The 20,935-nt window shown below is 34.8% G+C and overlaps 1 protein-coding gene across 2 annotated transcripts in view; it reads right to left on the reverse strand.

Moving 5' to 3' along the window:
• Window positions 1-20,935, reverse strand: part of LOC114033882 (protein NPAT) — a 47,819-nt gene that overhangs the window by 10,466 nt on the left and 16,418 nt on the right. Inside the window, exons 4-15 of one of the 2 annotated variants that reach the window (XM_027849506.1) lie at window positions 17,800-17,872; window positions 16,054-16,094; window positions 14,440-14,658; window positions 13,612-13,696; window positions 9,128-9,215; window positions 8,206-8,297; window positions 8,039-8,126; window positions 6,781-6,877; window positions 6,099-6,224; window positions 2,408-4,111; window positions 204-319; window positions 9-117 (exon numbers count right to left, since the gene is read on the reverse strand). In XM_027849506.1, coding sequence (XP_027705307.1) covers window positions 9-117; window positions 204-319; window positions 2,408-4,111; window positions 6,099-6,224; window positions 6,781-6,877; window positions 8,039-8,126; window positions 8,206-8,297; window positions 9,128-9,215; window positions 13,612-13,696; window positions 14,440-14,658; window positions 16,054-16,094; window positions 17,800-17,872 — 2,838 coding nt within the window. Of the gene's footprint in view, window positions 1-8; window positions 118-203; window positions 320-2,407; window positions 4,112-6,098; window positions 6,225-6,780; window positions 6,878-8,038; window positions 8,127-8,205; window positions 8,298-9,127; window positions 9,216-13,611; window positions 13,697-14,439; window positions 14,659-16,033; window positions 16,095-17,799; window positions 17,873-20,935 lie in introns of those variants that run through there. The other variant, XM_027849508.1, reaches the window with a different exon arrangement.

The following is a 20,935-nucleotide window of genomic DNA, read 5'->3' on the forward strand; positions in this document are numbered from 1 at the left end:
AAATGTACCTGTACTAGGCTTGTTTCTTGTTCCCTGGACCTTTTGAGATTTTGGAGGAATGGGGAGTTTAGGAACACTTCTGTTGCAGACAGGTGCTGCTAAAGGCATATGCAGGACCTGGATGGGAAAAAAATTTACATTAAAGTACGCTTGAAACGTTTCACCACTCCATTTTTTAGCCCATATCAAACCAGAAATGTTACCTGTCTGGGAGGGGCTGGAAAAGTATTTCCATTTTGTCCTACTACTGATACAGGAATCATTCCTACCATTCCCTGGAGCACAGGCTGGACTGGAGAGGCAATTATAATGGCAGATCCTAAAATTAAAAATAATAAATAATCTTAACACTCTGCAATTGATTCTATAAAATTATATTTTCTTCCCTCATCTTCCTTTTCTCTTGGGAACAACCCAGAATAAGTCTTAACTTAGTAATGGCAAAAGTGGCAAGTAGAGACAAGAGTTACAAAATGCGTATTTTCTTGTCTCCTTTCTTATCATTTTGAAAATCTGATTTTATTGGTGGGATACTCTCCACTGCAATCCCTCTATGGTCTTCAGGAGTATTTGTGGCTGAAAAAATTTGTTACTTGGTGGCCAACTTTCTAGAAGATGAACTTTTCTGAATTTTGCTAGGCTTGTTCTTGGATGACATTTCAAGGCTCTCACTTGAAGCCTTTCCAGATCAGTAGGACATGAAAGAGTTTGTACTTCACTGCCATAAGCTTTGAGAACCCACATTCACCTTCATGCCAAAATAAGGCTTCTTTATAGAACTTAAAAGTAGTTTTTGTATTGCTTTCAACCATCCTAAATGCCATAGGAACTACCTTAACTAAATAAGATTTTAGAAATAGAGAATCAAATCACAATAATCCTCTTGAAGGAGATATGTATGAAAGACATTTTTATTTATCTAGGTAGGTTATCATAGTTGGTTTTGAATATGGTGCTTACAAAGTTAAGTCACAAGAAGTATTATGTACCTGGTGAGTCAAACCATTGCTACCACCTTACCTCAGAGATTCTGATGTAAGTAGGACCCTAACCCTAGAGCCTGGGTAATAGCAGTCCCACCCAGATCACCAGCCCTCCTTTTGGCCTGGTCCTAATAGACTTTATCAAGGGTAATGATTGCTCTGGAGAACAGACCTGCCATCCCTGCTGACCAACTGCCATTGATGGAAAGGTAAGCCTAAGCATTATCACAGCAACAATGTTATTTCAGACCATCTTCCAGTCCAGGAATTATCATTTGAGAAAACAATCTCTGAAATGACTTGGCCACTACTTTTGTAGCCGCTGCTGCTTCTGCCCTCTCAATAACCACAATCTACTAAAAACCTGGAAAAGAAAGTTCTTACACCAAAGTCCTTGCTACTATGAAATGGTCCAACATCAGAAATAGGTATTTTCATTCATGGAAATGACACTAAAGAAGATATAACACCACTTGTTTTGTTGTAGTACCCTATGGACCATAGGGCCTTTCCAACTGCCTTGCAATTCCTACCTGTGTTGTTGCTCCCTATTAGAACAAGAGCTCCTGGAGAACAGGGACTGTCTTGCTTGTCTATTTGTATCCCTAGTACCGAGCACAATGCTGTGCACATAGTAATAAATTTATTCATTCATTCCCAAATTCCATCCACATGTGCAGAAAAAGATTTCATAGCCAATCCTGTAATCCCAAACAATTAATGCAAACCCATCAACCGTACTGGAAAAGAAGTAAAAAACAGTATGGTTTACTGAAATTTGTACGTAGATATCACTATTAAATACAAAAGGAAGCATGCTTATTCAACTATTCAGGCATTAGTAGGCTGCTCCCTATACTTGCATCATCCCATTGATACCTGGGGAACACCAAATTGAGTTCTCCAAACCTGACTCATTTTTTTCAAAGCCAACAAGTTGTGCCTGCCTGCTCTTACATCAGGCCTTCTATTTCTCTGAAGTTCAGCTGCAATTAGAGTCAGTGCCATGCAGTTTCAACAACTGTTTATTGTTTCTCCAACTAAGATAACATAAGCTGTCCAAGGACAGGGACTGTATCAGATGCTTGTTCAACCCACAATAATGGGTTGAATGTACAGATTTATAGTAGGTGCTCAGTAAGTATATTATTCAGTCCCTTTCGCACAGCTTGTCAGCACCATTTTGGTATAAGTGGGGAAGGAAAAAGTAAAATTCAAAATATTCCAGTTTGGCTAGCAGCTCTGGAAACAAGTTTGATTGGAGGAATTGGCTAAAGTGAGAGTGTGAATATATTCATGATGATCCTTTGAGGATTTCATTTACATATTTACTTTATTCCTAATTAATTAAACTTGTATTCCCACCCAAGGATAAAACTTGAGTCCATTCCAGAAAGATACCACCAAAACATTCTTAGAATTACCTTGTGAAAAGTTAGGTGATACTGCCTGGTTCACTGCAAACATACTGTTTGATCTTGGAGGAGTCTGTAACTGCTGTGGTGGTGGCGGCTGAGGAGCCATAGGTGTAGAATTGTTAGGTAACACTACAACATTAGACTGAGTGACAGCTGTTCCCAAGGCTGTTGGATCAGTCACACAGGTGGCTATCAGGATATTATTGGAATTGCCAAAAGTTGTGCTTGTTGCTGGCATCAGCTGTATAAATCCTCCATCCTGAGAAACACTTGGTGTGACAGCTGCTGAAAATGCACTGCAGTCATCGTTCTGTACGTTACTTGTTACAGAGTCTTTAGGTTTGAGCACTAAAAGGCTCTGTTCTACCAAGGTTGAGTCCCCTACTTTCTCAGGAGATAAAACAGTATTTGAAGTTTCTTCTGAAGTCAAACATTTAACTAATCCTACATTTTTCACTGGTGATTTTGCTGGAGAAGATAAGATTATAGTAGGCAAGTTTTCTCCAGTGATGCTGGAAACAGCATTGTTTAGCTCCGTATCGGTTGAAACAAATGGGTCATCACTGATTATAATTTTGAGTGATACTATATTTGATGGATCCACTTCTGCTGAGGAATCTCTGGAATGTTCATATTCACCGGTACTTTGAGGTTCAGTGTTGATCTCTCCCACTGAAGAACAAAGGGATTCTGAAGGAACAGAATGACTGTATTCTGTAGGATTACTCTCAATGGGCATCATTTCAATCTCTCTACATTCAACACTTTTGCTAGGGGACAGGAGAACAGCACCACCATCTTCTTTTACAGAAGATGATGGCTCTTGTGATTCCAATGCCATTTCCTCCGAGTTGGAGGGTTCTGATGGCGAACCTTTATTTTCCAAATGATGTGGGTCCACAAAAGATTGACTACTAGATTGTTTGCTGGAAGTGACAGATTCTTCAAGAGGGCTCTCTGTTTTGTGTTGATCAGATAGATTTAAACCTGAACTGTGAACAGAGCCAGGTAAGACTTTACTCTGGTTTGAAGAATCATCTTGGCAATCAGAAGGCTGATGTGATTCAACTGGCAAAATATCATTTGTTTCAATTTTATTTTGCTGAATTTCACTACAATCTGGTGACTTGGAACTATGAAAAATAGTTTTAAGTTTTACAGAATCACTGGGGCTTCCACAAGACTGGTTATTTTGAGACGTTTTTCCAGTTAATGAAATATTTGGTAAAAAATGGTCTGAATTTTTCCCATGGTTTGTTAAGTTTTCATTGCTTTCTGCTACTCCATCAAGGGAAGCAAATGAAGCCAGAGGCATATCAGACTGATCAGGATGTAGTTCAGATGTGCTTGGGATGTTAGACACTGAAGCATCTTTTTCAATTTCCAAAGCCATCTCATTTTCATTGGACAGCTGATTTGTGTACAATTCTGTACACGGCTCATTGCATTCAGGACCAGAATTTCCTCTCTGGTTAAAGTTATTCAAATTAGGTACAGAGTCAAAGGTGATTTCAAGGTTACATCTCTGTTCTGGAGCAATACACGAGGGTGCTTTAAATGTTTCTTTCTGTAGGGTAGATCCCATTGGGGCACACTGTTCTTGGGTTTCCTGTTTCTTAAGATGATCATCACCATTGCCATCCTTCAAGGTACATGATGCTTCTTCAGTTTGATAGGTTGTACAAAATGGAGGCTCAACAGAGTGTTCATCTGCAAAACAATAGGTTGGCTTAGAGAATCATAACATAAGGGGATTCACATGCTGAGGAGGCTGTGTTCTCTATACACATTATTTTATTACTGAAGTGATCATCTTTGTTCTACCAGTATAAACCTTGAGAAACTTTTTTATTCTAAAAATTTTATGAGTATTTTCCTACCTTTTCCAATAACAATTCTAACTTTACCAATCAAGAGGGTAAAAGTTTTAAAATTCTATCAGGGAAAAAGACTATTACTATCTGATATTTGTTCGGTGTGAAATATTAACTCTACTCATATGCAATGTGTGTAAGTATGTTTACATGGTATAGATTTTAGATTCAGTATGCTACCAGCTAAATTACACTTTACCTAGCATTAGTTAAGTTTACTAAAGCACAAAATAATATAATGTTTTGCTTTGTTTTTGTTTTTAAAGTTATTAAAAAAAACTCTGCTGGCCAAGAAAAGCTTTAAGTAGTTTTGAGTATCAAGGACTAGAAGACTTACCCCCAATTATTCCAACACTTTTCTTTTCTCTTATATCTCTTTGGTCTAAAATGTTTAATTTCCTCTAGTCATGCTATTTCCTTATATTGTACTTTTTTATATCTCTCTTTTTCTCTTTCCCTTCTTTAAAATCTTTCTGACTAGCAGCTGAAGCTGCTCATATTGCTGAAAACTCTGAATACCTAGGGAAACAATAGTGGCAATTTCTATAATCAAGTATTTATTAAAAATTTAACTTATGTGCATTTATACAATAAAAATCATGGATTATGCTCTCTGCCTTCTAAAAGAAATAATACCGATATAGACAAATATGAAAAGTATACATAGTAAGCAAAATTTTAAAAACTGGAACATATGAAAAGACCATACTATTTGTATTATACTATTATATATACTAAAGTTAGGGCTTAGAAAGCAAAACTAAATAGATATTTGGGGGAAAGAAGCAGTGTGAATTTTCTGTTTAGGATATACAAACAAGGTCAGGAACAGTAGTTTTCTCTGATCTGAGGAAATGTTCTAAAGGAAATAGATATATAGTCTGAATAAAGGAGGTAAGAAATATAGTAAAAATAGCCTTGTACATCAGGGTAGGGAAGAAATTTATCAGGAATACTATAGTACAGCAGAAAGAACAAAAAGAAAGATTCAGAAAATGGGTTCTAGTTTTGTTTTTCCTATTAGTTGTGTGACTCTGGTCAAGTTATTTCATCTAGCTCTGAGCCTCAGTTCCCAATCTGGGTGGATGAGAGAATTTCTAGCATATTTCCTCCAAGCTCCGAGATTCTATGATATAATGACAACCAGACTAAGGGACTATAAATAGGTGTACTCAGATAAATAAAGAAGAGGGCTAGAACATAGATGAATTCAAGAGAAACAAAGAGTCTGAGGTATTCTGATAAGCTTTGATGAAAGAAAAATTTGAACTTAATCCATAAAAATGTGGGAAGTCATTAGAAGGTTTTATGGAGGATGGCATCATTATCAAAACAAGATAATTTCTGTGGTACTGATAGGATAGGAGGAAGTAATGAATGCATGGATTTCAAAAGCAGAGAATCTGACTCAATTTTGACCAGTATTTGTTATATGCTTACTAGGGGCAAGGCACTGTTTTTAGACTGAGTTTGGTAGTACTGCTACCAAACAAGGTTGGCTATGGGAAGTACCATAAAGTAATAATGAAAAGAAATCTAATCAATATTCAACAAAAATCCAGAAATTAGTGTTTTCAGACAGGAAAAACTATCATGAGAAACTAGAGTTCAATAATTTCATGCTCAAGAGTTATTGTGGAATTAGGTACAGTATTTTCCTCTGGAGAAAAGGGCACCAAAGGGGCTAAAACAGTAATTTATTTACATTAGTACATAAACTTTTAAACCTCAGTTTCTAAAATCACTGATATGTCATGACATATCAGTAATTTTAGAAACTGAGGATTAAAATCTGAATTGAGAATACTAACAAAGATACTTACTAGATTCTTCAGTTCCAAAAGTGTTTCCAACTGCTAGATTAGTTTCCTCTACTAAGACAGTCTGATTGGCTTCCAAATGCTGACTAGAAATGACTTGCGACACACTCTTATTATTCTTTGCTTTACCTTTTCAAAATAGGAAACAGTTACATATAACTCAATCATTCTGGTTAAATATACAAACATTAGAAAGAAAGGAACAATTCATGCTGCTTTAGAAAAGAAGCAAATTCAAATTTCAGTTGTGCAGGACATTTTCCTGTACCATTTGGTATGAGCTTTTTTAATTGTCTAGGGTATTTCATGTAAGCATACTGGTTTCCTCCAAAATGGCAAGAACCTTGAGGGAAGGAATAAAATCTTCTATTGCTTTTGTACAACCTGATCTTGCCTAAAATAAAGCTAGACAAATAGGAGAACTTCGACAAGTACTTGACAAAATTTTCTACAGTAGTTTAATAAAAAGCTTAAGGAGTTACAATGAACTGTCCTGTCTTAGCTGAAGTTTCTTCAGATTAGATATGATTACAATGTGCAGTATTTGTTAAAACGGAAGGAAAAGCTTGTTCAAGATGCTTTGAGGATACTGATTATTGATGTTCCCTAAAGAACTAGAAAAAAATTTCATTATTATAAATAAAGCAAAACAAAATAGATGAATTAATTGACTGAAAGGTCTTACCATAATCAAATAGATCGAAAAGAGCCTGAAATGCTGGGTCTGACTCTGTTTGCTCCAAGATATCCTGTATAGCCTCTTCTGACATATGGATTTCACTCTGCAAAAGAATTCAAAATACAACAATCACAAGTCTAATGAAAATGAACACAGCAGCAAAAGAATCAGTTGCTAGTTCTTGAAAAACTAATGCATTCAAAGAACATGTAGAATACAATATACCTCAAGTAGAATTGTATTGTTTAAATCTCACCCTAAGCTTAAAGTCAACAGTAGAACTGACAATACCACTGAGATGGACAGACAGATAAAACAATTATTCAATGCTTACAAGGTGCCAGGCATGTGCTAAGTGCTGGGGATATAAATATAAGTAATGCTTCTACTTTATTTTACAAGATCATGCTAAGTTTTATCAAGTATCAAACCACTATTAATCACAGTAAGAAATGGCATACACTCTCACATCAGATGCTAGCCTTTGAAAGACAGCTTTTAAAAATAAAATCATTACTCTGACACAAATCTTAAAAAACTGCTCAATTTTAAGAGCCTAGAAATGAGTGTCTCCAAAGTTCTCAACAGACTGGTGTTGGCACTTACAGTGTTTTAAAACATTTCCTACTTTCAAGTCATTCTCCAGAGAGGATGATCCTCTCAACTGCTCATGTATGCCACACACTTGGAAAATAAACAGACCCTCCTATTTTGTTACAGTGCTTGTACTGTTGAACTCTTAACTTCACTTCCGTGTATTTATTCCTTGTGCCTCCAATTAGATACAAAGCTATTTAAAGGTGGGGACAATGTTCTCCACAATGCCTAGCTTAGTATCTGCCATAAAATAGGTACTACATATATTTGTTATGATGGATGCAGAGGAGGCCTCTCCTCCTGAAGAAAGCATTTATATGCTAAAATGAGTGGATCAGGACTAGAGTTATGTGACACAAAGAAAGAGGTGAGATTTAAAAACAAAAACGAATGACCATTCTACATAAATAGTTATTTCGAAGGTTGCTTTAAATAGTTGGTCAAATTCTATTATTTAATCACCATTTCCCTTTTTGATGAGAAAACATATCACTAGTCTAAAGTTCTAACCAGCTCTGAAGTAGTAATGGGGATAAAATTAAAGTTTTAAATATGTAAATTTATACAATAACCTCTAAGAATCAGTGCAAACATAAAAACTCCAATTATTTTATATTCTGTACACATACACACACACACACACACACACACACATTCTTGTACATGCCTGAAGACCCAGGATTTCATCAATTGAAGCTTCTTGTTCAGTAGGATTGCTATCTGCTTGCTTGGGTATTTGAGCAATGTTACTGTCACTGTAACACATAAGAAATATTTTAAGCACAGATTTTAGATTGGGTAAGATATAGTTCAATATTTTGATTCATGTCTCACCTAATCAAGAATTTGTTAATATTTTCTGCAAGTTTCTCTTGTAGAGATTTGTTGCTTAGTATTTTTTCTCTGGCATTTTCAATAACCATTTGCTGCAAAAGAACATATTAGAAATTATTAAAAGATTTAGAAGAGAAATTTTGTAATAACTTAAATGGAATTATCCGATGTCAACTAAACAGCCAAACTCTGGGAGGAGACTCTGAAGATAGTGTTAATTTCTTCCAAATGCATTTTATTTAGGGAGCAGCTCCCCCTCAATCTTTCTTCCCATATGAGACAACTTCCCCTTCATCAGTCACCTATTTTCTCATTGACCTCTTAATATTATACTTTCATTCTATTGTGTGGTAGAAGACCTTCTGTTTTCAAAGAGATCAAATTTCATCCTGGATTTTAAAATAATGTATTGTGGGGAAGAAGGTGTAATGTAATATGAATATATAAATCATTCAAGGTTGGTATTCAAGGTTGAAATGACAGCCATATAGCCACTAATGATTTGTAACAGTGGATCTCCACAACAGGAAAATAAATTGCTACTAGAGTTAATAGAGAACCTTAGAATTCTCTTATCATTTTTAATAATTAAGAAGTATTATATCACATTGTTAATCTAAGAACTAAGCATCACTTGTTTTCAGATTTCTGTACAAATTTTAACAATGGTCATTCATAAAGTTTTTTAAAAAGACCTAGCTACTTAAAAAGGATTAATCCATCTCCTAACTAATTATAATGGCTGAAATGATTATCATAGCAAGTAAGTCTTTAACCATAACTTTAGCAAAGAATATTGAATTTCCAATAATGTTTTCATCAATAAAGATAGTATTTAATCACAATGTCTTCTACAAATACTATGTAAGGATTAAAAAGGGAGCTAAATGAATAAAAAGCTTTGGAATTCGAGTTCACTTACTTTTTCTACTGTAAACGCATTTGGGTCCTGAAAATTTCGAACTGTGGACTGAGGTCCAGAAAATGTGATGTTTTTCCTTTGAGATTCACTGAAACATATGAAAAACACTTGTACTGAGTCTGGTTAACATCTTTCACAAACTTTAAGAGAGTAACAATAAATTATTATTTTTGTTGTTATTATTATTACTACTCTGATACCTCATTGTAGCTTTTCATGGGTAAGGCCAAAAAAAAACCCCCCAAAAAACCCCAACAACCAAAAATACAAGATCAGACATGTCCTTAGAAGGGTTTTCAGAGAAGGGGTCCGAGGACATATTAACCATATGTTATGTGAGGAACAGCCTACCTGACTTCAGAGAAAGGCCTATATATTCACCAGGATGATCACAGGACAATGAATATTTTGGTCACAACAATTCTCAAAGACCATCTTCTAAGTTATAAAAGGACTACAATCTGCATTGGTAGAGAAGGAGCGCTCACAGCAATGAAACCACATATTTCGGAAGCATGTTACAAAGAAATCATAGGAAAAAAACACTTATCTACACTTGTCTTCATTGGCATTGGCCTAAGCTTATGCATGAGTGGGTTTAGGATCACAGAATTTAGAGCTGGAAGGGGCCTTAGAAAGAGAATATTAAACCAACACCATCATTTTACAGATGTGAAAAAAATACTGAGACATTAAATGAGTGGCCCAAGGTCTATAGATTTATTAAGAAGCAGAATAGGTTTTGAATGCAGATAATCTCAATTCCAAGGCCATCCACTACAACATACTGCTTCCTCAAGGAAGACTGAGGTGGTAGATATAGGGCAATATATCTTTTGAAGTATCACAAATATAGAATAAAACTCTAGAAGCAGACTCTGCATAAGGTGATAAAGCAGTATGTCAATACAGTCCTCAGGCCTGTTTGTATCCTATCTAATACAGAACATAACAAATTATTAAGTGTCTGCTACTTGTAAAGTGCTAAGTTTACACAAAATTTAGCTTAAAAAAAAAATTGTGCCTGTCCTCAAGGAGCTTATAGTCCAATATAATGTTAAAATATAAAGGTCCTGCACCTGCAGAAATGGTCATGACAGAGCAGGATTTAGAGATTCTAAAATATGCCTTTACCAAGGTGGGCTGTGTATCTGCCAAAGCCAGTAGGAAAACTCGAAGGCTTAGAACAGGCCTGCACAACCAAAAATGGATAGTTGCCAGTGCACACTCTCCTGTTTGTCACTTGACTTATGGCAACCAACCATCATCAGTCTGGGTCTGGCCTAACCTATCTGTGGCCTGAAGAAGTTTACAAGTTGTGCAGGTCTGATTTAGGAAATATGTCTGTGTCTGTTAAAGTATTCATTCACATAAAACCCAAATTCAAACACTAAGGTGGAAATGTGGCAAAAGAAAGTCCTTGTGTAGCATATTGTTAAAGTTACCTTTTTACTACCATCAAAACTCTCTAAATATTACTACAGGCAGCGACATAAAAGATCCTTATTTTAAAGGTGACAAAAGAAATAATCAAGATTCACTGACTTGGAGAGGCGGGGCCAAGAAAGGAGAGAAAAGGCTAACTTCAAACACCTTCTCCCTAATTCTCCTCCAAACAAATTTAAAATAACAACTCAAAATGAATTCTGGAGTGGCCAAGTCAACAAAAGTATGGAGTAAAACAATATTTTAGCCCAAGACAACTTAGAAGGTTGGCAGAAAAGATCTATCTTAGTGGGGTAAGACAAGAAACATGTTAGAAGCAGAGATACACGCAGAGTAAAGGTAAAAGTCTGAAGCAGAACATGTTATGCTTCAGCTGAAATAAAAAAAGAAGGGATAGCAATCCTAATCTCAGAAAAAGCAAAAGCAAAAATATAACTAATTAAAAGAGATAAGGAAGGAAACTACATCCTGCTAAAAGGCACCACAGACAACAAAGTGATATCAATACAAAACATATATGCACCAAGTGGTATAGCGTCCAAATTCTTAGAGAAGTTAAGTGAGTTACAGGAAGAAACAGAAAGCAAAATATACTAGTAAGGGACCTCAACCTTCCCTTCTCAGAATCAGATAAATCTAACCACAAAATATGAAAGAAGTGAACAGAATTTCAGAAAAGTTAGATATGATAGACTTCTACAGAAAATTGAATAGATAGAAATATATCTTTTTCTCAGCAGTACATGGCACCTACACAAAAAATTGACTATCTATTAGGGCATAAAAGCCTCACAATCCAATGCAGAAAGGTAGAAATATTAAATGCATCCTTTTCAGATCATGATGCAATAAAAATTCCATGTAATAAAGGGCCATGGAAAGATAGACTAAAAATTATTGGAAACTGAATGATCTAATTCTAACAAATGAATGGGTCAAACAACAAATCATAGAAACAACCAATAATTTTATCAAAGAAAACGACAGTAATGAGACAACATACCAAAACTTATGGGATACAGCCAAAGCAGTTCTTAAGGGAAATTTTATATCTCTAAATGTTTACAAAAATAAAATAGGGAAAGAGGAGATTAATGAATTGGGCAAGCAACAAAAAAAGCTAGAAAAAGAACAAATTAAAAATCCCCAATTAAATATCAAATTAGAAATTCTGAAAATATGGGGCAGCTAGGTGGCACTGTGGATAGAGGACCAGTCCTGGAGTCAGGAAGAACTGAGTTCAAATACAGCCTTAGAGCAAATACTTGACACTTAACTAGCTGTGTGGGCCTGGGCAAGTCACTTAACCCCAACTGCCTCACCAAAAACAAAAACAAAACAAAACAGAAAGAAATTCTGAAAATCAAAGGAGAGATTAATAAAATTGACATTAAGAAAACTATTGAACTAATAAATAAAACTAAGAGCTAGTTTTATGAAGAAAAAAACAACAAAAAAACCCACAATAAAATAGATAAACCTTTGGTTAATTTGATTAAAAAAAAAAAAAAAAAAAAAAAGAAAACCAAATTACCAGTATCAAAAATGAAAAGGCTGAATTTACCACCAATGAAGAGGAAATTAAAGCAATAATTAGGAGCTATTTTGCCCACCTGTATGCTAATAAATCTGACAATCTAAGTGAAATGGATGAATACCTACAAAGACGTAAATTGCCAAGATTAACAGAAGAGGAAATAAAATACTTAAATAACCCCATTTTAGAAAAAGAAATTCAATAAGCCATCAATGAACTCCCTAAGAAAAAATCTCTAGGGCCAGTTGGATTTCTAAGTGTATCCTACCAAACATTTAAAGAACAATTAATTCTATATAAACTCTTTGGAAAAACAGGCAAAGAAGTAGTCCAACAAGTTCTTTTTATGACACAAATATAGGGCTACAAGCCTTCCCAATTAGATTGGGGTGAAACAAGGATACCCATCATCACCACTATTATTCAATATTGTACTAGAAATGTTAGCTTTAGCAATAAGAGAAGAAAAAGAAATTGAAGGAATTAGAATAGGCAATAAGGAAGCAAAACTATCACTCTCTGCAGATAACATGATAGTATACTTACAGAATCCTAGAGAATCAACTAAAAAATTACCTGAAATAATCAACAATTTTAGCAAAGTTGCAGGATATAAAATAAACCCACATAAACCATCAGCATTTCTATATAATACTAACAAAGCCTAGCAGCAAGGGATAGAAAGAAAAATTCCATTTAAAATAACTGTAGACAATATAAAATATTTGGGAGTCTACCTGCCAAGACAAACCCAGGAACTATATGAACACAATTACAAAACACTGTTCACACAAATAAAGTCAAATCTAAATAAGTGGGAAAATATCAATTGTTCATGAGCAGGCTGAGCTAATATAATAAAAATGACAATTCTACCTAAATTAATTTACTTATTCAGCATCATACCAATCAAACTACCAAAAAATGTATTTACAGAGCTAGAAAAAATAATAACAAAATTCATCTGGAAGAACAAAAGGTCAAGAATATCGAAGGAATTAAAGAAAAAAAATGCAAAGGAAGGTAGACTAGCTGTAGCAAATCTAAAACTATATTATAGAGTGGCAATCATCAATACGATTCAGGTCCTCAGTTAAAGCCCTATTCCATCAGTTCCAGCAGGTCCTATTAAGCCCTAAGACTAATTTAAGTAAAGGGCTGGTGAAACAATGCATGTTACCACTTAAGGTTGGAGAGACTCATCAACAAAGGGATTTTTAACCATTAACGAATATTTCTTTTTAGTCATCAGGATGCCTTTCTGTTCTACTGGAAGTAGTACCCAACTGGATAGGACCATGGATAGTAGACATATATGGTCTACTCAGCTCTAAACCCCCAAATGTGATATATTTATCATTGTCATTCAAATAAATAGGCCTGGGAAGTTGATCCAGTCCTCCTACTATATTCAGAATACAATTATCTTGGCATAATGTCTCATTTTTATTTCAGGTATAAGTGCCTCATGTCAAAAGAAAAGGAGAAAAATAAAAACTACCTTTTTCGTCTTCCAGGAGACATTAAGCTAGAATGAATTTTTCGTTCTTGAGGTACAGGAACTACAATATGTAAAGAATCTGTAGCTAGGAAAAAAATACAAAGAACCTCATTCAATTCTGCTGAAAGTTATTAAAAATCCAGTAAGTTGAAAAATATAAAAATTTGAGCTTCAAGTATAAATGACACTATAGATATATGAAGTGTTATTTTTAAGTTTGATTACCTTAAATATTAAGGATTCTCTTCTGTCAAAAAGACAGAAATGCAGGAATGAAAAATGTTGAGTTTTAGATAGGACAAAAGTATGTAGGGAGACTGACAAGTGAATCGACACATTTTAAACCAATTTTCTTCACCTCAAATTGGACTTAGGGTTCTCCTTAATTACAAGCTCTGCTCCTCTCTCCTTTTTTCCATACTCTGTATTAAATGGAATTTTTTTTAATTAAGGAAAGAACTAAAATAAGTATTTCACTTATAAAATTCCAAGGAAAGATTATCAATCATTCTTAGTGCAGGGAAGCTATAATACAGCTTTAGCTATCCAGCAAATTGAAAATGTGTTATTTTGGATAGTACACCTGCATAATTGATGTTACTTAATTGTACTCATTTATATCTTCTTCTCTGCCCAATAGCTCTTCAAGAAAAGTTATTTTTTTTAATAAACAGGTTGCTTTCAATTCTGTTTTTATATAGTCAAGAGAAAAACCATAAATTTGCCCCATGATAAAAATTAATTTTAAAAACAATTTAGGTATTTTTATATATAGGATAATGATATTAGAGCTGTATCAATGATAGGAAACAAAATACTGAAACTTACTGGTAATGTTGTCAGGAGGCTGTGAAACAAAAGCAGAATTTGTTCTAAACTGGGCTGTATTTTGACTCAATGGTCTGATGACTTGTGTAGCTGCCAAAGGAGTAGAAGTATATTGTCCTGTTTGGTAAGGCAGAGATGAGAGTTCTGAGCTGACAGGAACTGCCTGAGATGCAAACTTTCGCTGTCGTTTCATTTCTGCAATTCCACTTCTTGTACGTGCTAAAAAGATGAACATTTAAAAAACATAAATGGTAGCACACAAAGAATAACCCTAAAACTTAATAAAAACAATGGCTCAGGAAATGTAAAAAATGTGTATTATCTGACACACTGGATCTGAAGTCATGGGGAAAAAAGTACTTTTGTTTACTCGTTTTATGTTTAACACAGAGACAAGCAAATGTAATTCTACTCTGTGTGTAGTTTAGGTTTCTACCATAACCTCTTTTTTTCATATTAACTCCAATCAAATCTTTCTTACATTATGAGGATTCAATTAAAACCAGTAAATAATTATCCAGGGTCTACTGTGTACACTCAATTATACTCAGTGTGGGTGAGATACAAATTTCAGGCAACATACTGTCCCCACCATTAAAGGTCCAATAGAACAATGTCATACATACCCAAAAACTAACACAAAATATTACATAATTTTATCAGAGATGTCCAAGAAGGCTGGAGTGAAGAGATGAATACTGATTAAGGATATTAGTCAACAGAGAAAGAGTGTGTTATATGAGTTTTGCTTTAAAGGACAGAAACTCAACAGGCAAAAGGAAAGGGAGGGCATTTTAGACATATGGAAACATTATGAGCCCAAAAGCACAGAGGTTGCTGAGTGAACGGTACCTATAGGGAATTCCAAGTAGTTCTGTTTTATTAGAGGGCCGTATAAGATTAAGATGTAGAAGTAGACTAGTATTGACTTAAGGAGATCCTTAAGTGCCAGGAAAAAGAGTTTCCACTTTACTCAATGGGCAAAAGGGAGAAGTCAATGAAGGGGTTTAAGCAAAAGAATAACATGACTAGTTCTACCCATAAGGAAGGTTAAGTCTAGAAGCAATATCAAGGATAATTAGCTCAGGCATACAGTAAATAAGAGCTTGTATAATGATATAATGTAGCAGTGTGAGGAGTGTCATGTTGAATTCAGGATTTAGAAAACTCTTGATTTAAATAAAAAAATAAAACAAACACTTGAACTTAAAACAACAAAAAATAAAGAGCAATTCCATCTACCCAGCAGAATACCAAAAGTGAATTATGTAAGAAACCATGAATCTCTATTTCACACTGCTTGCTTATTTAGAAACTTAGGATATTTAAAAGTATGGGAGAGGGAAGAATTATACCTTACTTCACTTACAGTAAATATGGCAAGCAGGAAACAAATATTAAAATATGTATATGTGTGTGTCTGTATATATACATATTTAACATGTTAAATGATAATATTAAATTAAAAATATTTTATCCATTTTCCTTAGATAATCTGGTTTACTATCCATGGATAGAAGGTCTGTAGTGAAAAGAATGACCACATAATCAGTCATAATTAAGAGTGCTCTGCTCAGCATTGGTTTGAACTTACTGTAAAAGCAGAATACGAACCTCTCTGATTAGCAGCAAACCCTGGGGAACTCTGCATGCTCCTACCAAATACAATGAAGTGGTTATCAAAAAATACTTAGCAAGTGTTTCATGTATACATGACATTTTGGTTTATGTACAGTTAAACTTGAAGCAAAGGTATGGCCAAAAAGTGACTACATCGGTCTCCTGCTTACCTTGTGAGGGGCAGGGAAATGTGGCAGAATGCATAAAATAAGTCTTAAATTTAAAAATGAAAGCAGGTAAGGTACAATTGGATCACTTACAGCTTAGACTTACTTTAGGATTTCTAAAAAAGTGTCATGTGTAAAACAAGTATTTGTAAATAAATTCCTTCCATTATACCATGCTATTCTTTGATGTCTTTGTCGGGGTGAAGAGGAGCAAGTAGTGGGGCATAGGAGAAGTGTGTCAGGGGTTTGTGATGAAAAGGTTGGGTACTGGATTATGACTCTTTGGGGCTTAGTTTCATCTATGGTCTATAGATTCAGAATACTTGTATGATGGACCCTTATAAAACTGTTACAAGGAAAGTACTTTTTACATCTTAAAATGTTACAAAAATATGATTTATTAAGAAGGGATGCCACTCAAATGAACTCTGAAATTTTCATGATTTACAAATGAGATAACTGTAGCATCCACACATAAAAAGCTATTTTATCAAACAAATAAAGAGCTGAAATGAACAAAGCCGAGGTGACTTGTATTTTGCAAGGTGGATATAAAACACCAACCAGTTAGCAAATTCAACCTATCCTACCCTAAGGGGTTTTTCCTATAATTCTACGTGATTTGAAACATGTCATGCACTATAAATTCATATCCTGTTTGGTTCAGATATAATAAGAATATTTCTTTAGCTGAAACTGAGTATTCCATTTAGTCTTGACATCAGACAGACCACCATCCACAGGGCTCCCCACTCACTGTGACTTAGGAAAAGGTGGGTTTTTTGATCTCTGAAGCCAGGTACACAGTACACAGTACCTTTGCAGAGAGGGTAGGCAGGATATGTAGCCACATTTGAAACTACAATGAGGAAGTACTCATTTATAGTTCTAGGAATGGCCCAGGTATAAATATAAATGATCTCCATAGGTAGTTCCCTCTTGGGCTCTGTAGTCAAACAAGAAAGCACTGATTTGAAAGCTAATTTTGCCAGAATTGGCATCCTACTGCATTTACTTAGGTTTAGTACTCTAGGGATACAGTGCAGTAACTGAATTTTGTGACATATAAGTCTCTTATTTACAAAAGAACAAAATACCCACGGGCAGATGAAATATTTCTCCACAAAGGTGGCAAGATGATGCTAAAATTAAATCAAAGCCTACTTGTTTAGTCTGTCAGTCCCCCTTCTTCTGAATTCAAAAAAGGAAAGGTATGCTGGTATAGCAGAAGATGGGGAGTTAAGAGATATAATTTTGACTACCACCTCCTAGGTCCATGGGTAAGTCTTTAATTGCTAATGCCTCAATTTCCTTATCTGTCAAAAGAGGGTGCTATACTATATCTACAATTCATTTTAGTTTTAAAAATTTCTATTAAATTATAAAACTGTATTTTTTAAACCAATAGTTTAGTGAAAGTCACTAACACAAATATTTCTAAGTATTAGAACACTAAATCCTCTCTTTGATTAATTCTATACAAGCTACACTAGTATGGGTCTTGTTAAAGATAAGACCAAAACTGTTTTTGCTTTTGAAATTCTTAAGTAATCTATGATCCTATGTTTGTTACCTGATCTGAGAAAGTGTATGGTCTAATTTCTTCCAAAGAGATGACATCATTGCTGGGACATCATTTGTTGTTTCTAAAATATAGGAGAAACATTCCTCAATTAAGCCTCTAGCAGAAACTTCAATTTTCAGTTTGAATATAAACCCAGTTTTAAAATAAGTAAAGTAAATGTCTAGTTCCTGCCTTGTCTGGTAATATCATTCATGTTGAGAAATAACTCAAAAGAGAAGCCAGCTTTAGGGATGACTGCAAAGTTATGGTGAATTTAGTTTATTTAGAGAATGGCATTCTCCATTAAGTGTAATGTTTCAAAAAATTAATAAAATTCTCAGCTTAAATAAAAAAATTGTCTTAATTTAATTGGAAGCTTCCTATTATAGGTTTAACTTTTTTTTGGCCAAAGAAAGCAAAATAAAACAAGTTTTATTTAATGTACTTGAACTCTTTGCTTTTTTGTTTACAATCTGAATCCTGCCACCTCCCTCCAACCTCTCAAATTTCAAAAACATTACAAAAATACCAAAGTAGTCCTAATTTTGGAAATAATTATCTAACACTTTAAACAATTTCCTTGTGTCATTTACTACCACTACCAATATTTGTGCACACTGAATTTATATGAAACTGAGTAAATTAACTTTTTAGCCATTGCTTTGTAATAAAATAAGTGAACTAGTATTAACTAGATTATAATAATAATTTTATTGACTGTCCCAGGCATATCTATTTTAAAGAGTTTTTTTTAGTCCAGATCAGCAAATTATCCCTAGCTTATAGTTTCTGAGAGTTGCTTGGAATACTGAATTCTGACCATGACCACACAGCTAGTATGGGCTACAGGCAAGACTCAAATTTGGGTCTTTCTGACTCCAAGTCAGTCTTCTATCCATTATGCTATGTTGCCTCTCACAATCCCCGTTTGTCCAAATTGGTGAGCACTAAGAACCTAATTATGTGTGGGCTTGGGGAGAAAATAAATAGCTTCTGCCTTAAAAATTCAACCAGGAATAGGAAAGTCACAGGAAGCTTAGAAAAAGTATAGCTTTAACTTTGCTTTTAAGATGAAGTTAGAGAGAACTATGCAGTACAAAATTTGGGATGAAAATCTTTTTAGAGTCAAGGCTAATTTAGAGGAGTAAATGTAATTTCTGTTTCTAATAGCAGTTATGCTCCTATTATTATTATATTCCTATAAAGGTAGAATAAGATACTGAAGAAATGGGATATTAAATGCACTTTTTAAAGAAGAGTTACAAATAACATTTACATCCTTCCATCCCCAAATTCCCAAGCCAAAGCAATTCACATTTGATCACTATTTCTTTATATGTTCCTATAGTTCTTACTGATAAGGCAGTCTGGAAAACATGGGTTCAAGTCTTGATACTGGCATACTAGCTGTGTGACCAAGGGCAAGTTGTTTAACTTGTCAGTACTCCAGACAACCTTCCAGGTATTTTCATGTGAAATTCCTTTGAAGGAACTGGGAATGTTTAACCTGAAAAGAGGACTTCGGGAAGGTTGAGGAGGAAAGAGGAAGAGGAGGGGACTATAATGTTCAAGTATTTATGAGGCTGTCATTTGAAACAAGGATTGGATTTGTGCTGCTTTTCATAAGAGGGCAGAGCTAGGAATAGCTGTGCAAAGAGGTAGAGCTGGGCCTGATTTAAGGAAAAACTTACTAAGAATTATAGCTATCCAAAAGTGGAATGGGCTGTCTTGGGAGGGAGTACAGTTTTCATTAACTAGAGCAGAGGTTCTATAAACTTAAAAAAAAAATTTCAAAATAATTGTTTTCCTTTATGATTCTATGGATTTAATTTTATCTATTTAAAAATATAATGATTCGGAGGCTTCACCAGACTGCCAAAGCAGTCCATGACTAAAAAGACTAAGAACTCCTAGGCTAGATATGATAACTTGGGTGTGCTGGAAAGAGGATTATTCAGCTATGAGTTGTATTAGATGGCTTCTGAGGGTTTCTTCCAATTCTTATATCCCATAATCTAGTGATCATGAGTAAGAAAGGAGTTACTGGCACACATGCTGGAAGGCATTCCCTTTACCAAAGGGATCACAAGTAGAGATTTTTTTTTAAGAGGTTGGGTTGGAATTAGTGGCTGACATCTGCATAGCACTTTAAGACTTGCAAAGCACTTCATATACATTATCCCATTTGGTCTTCACAATAATCCTGTGAGGCAGGTGACATTATTATCCTCCTTTTCCAGATGAGGAAAGTTTACTGAGCAGTTAAATGACTTGCCCACAGTCACAAAGTTATTAAGAGCCTAAGGCAGTATTTGAATCCAGGTTTTCCCTATTCCAAGTTTAGCGTCCTTTTCATTATGTCATCTTGTCTCTTTTTAAAAACTAAGTTATGGGTATTTAAGAGGAAGAGAGACTAGACTTATGATTTAATTAGTATAAGAAACTCCCCAGATAGGACATTGCCTAAATTCATGTAAACTGGCACCTTCTCTACAATATACACAGACTTAAAGAGCTGCTGGGAGCCCTGAGAGTTTTATGACTTGCCCTGGGTCACACGGCCTATCAGGGAAAGGCCTTGAATACTTCCTGTAATGTCCTGATTTCTAGGCCTGCTTTCCTCTCACAGGAACTTAAACCAAAAGAATCAAAAAAATCAGAATCTCTTGCCAAATCTTCATTATTAGCTTAAGTTCTACAGTTTACTGCAGGATATAAATAGATAATTAGGGATATTAATTAATGTAAAGCCTCAAATTTATACTCTGGGCACCTGGGCTCAAATCTTGTTGAGCACCTTACTCCCTATGGAATCAATCAAAATAGAAAACCAAATTAAAATTTTCCTGTTTTAAAATTTTAAAAAATTCTTTAAAAATTCCATCAGTAACATATAATATCAACTTATGCATCATGCAGAAACTCAATTAAGAATCTCCCTCTATGGGCAGCTAGGTGGTACAGCGGATAGAGCACTGGCCCTGGGGTCAGGAGAGAGTTCAAATCAGGCCTCAGACACCACATTTACTAGTTGTGTGACCCTGGACAAGTCACTAAAACTTCAACTGCCTCAAAAATATATGTGTACATACATACACACACACACACACACACACACACACACACACACACACACACACACACA

This window comes from Vombatus ursinus, unplaced genomic scaffold (genome assembly GCF_900497805.2).
Source record: "Vombatus ursinus unplaced genomic scaffold, bare-nosed wombat genome assembly UNPS02007612.1, whole genome shotgun sequence".
In the NCBI taxonomy this organism is placed as follows: Eukaryota; Metazoa; Chordata; class Mammalia; order Diprotodontia; family Vombatidae; genus Vombatus; species Vombatus ursinus.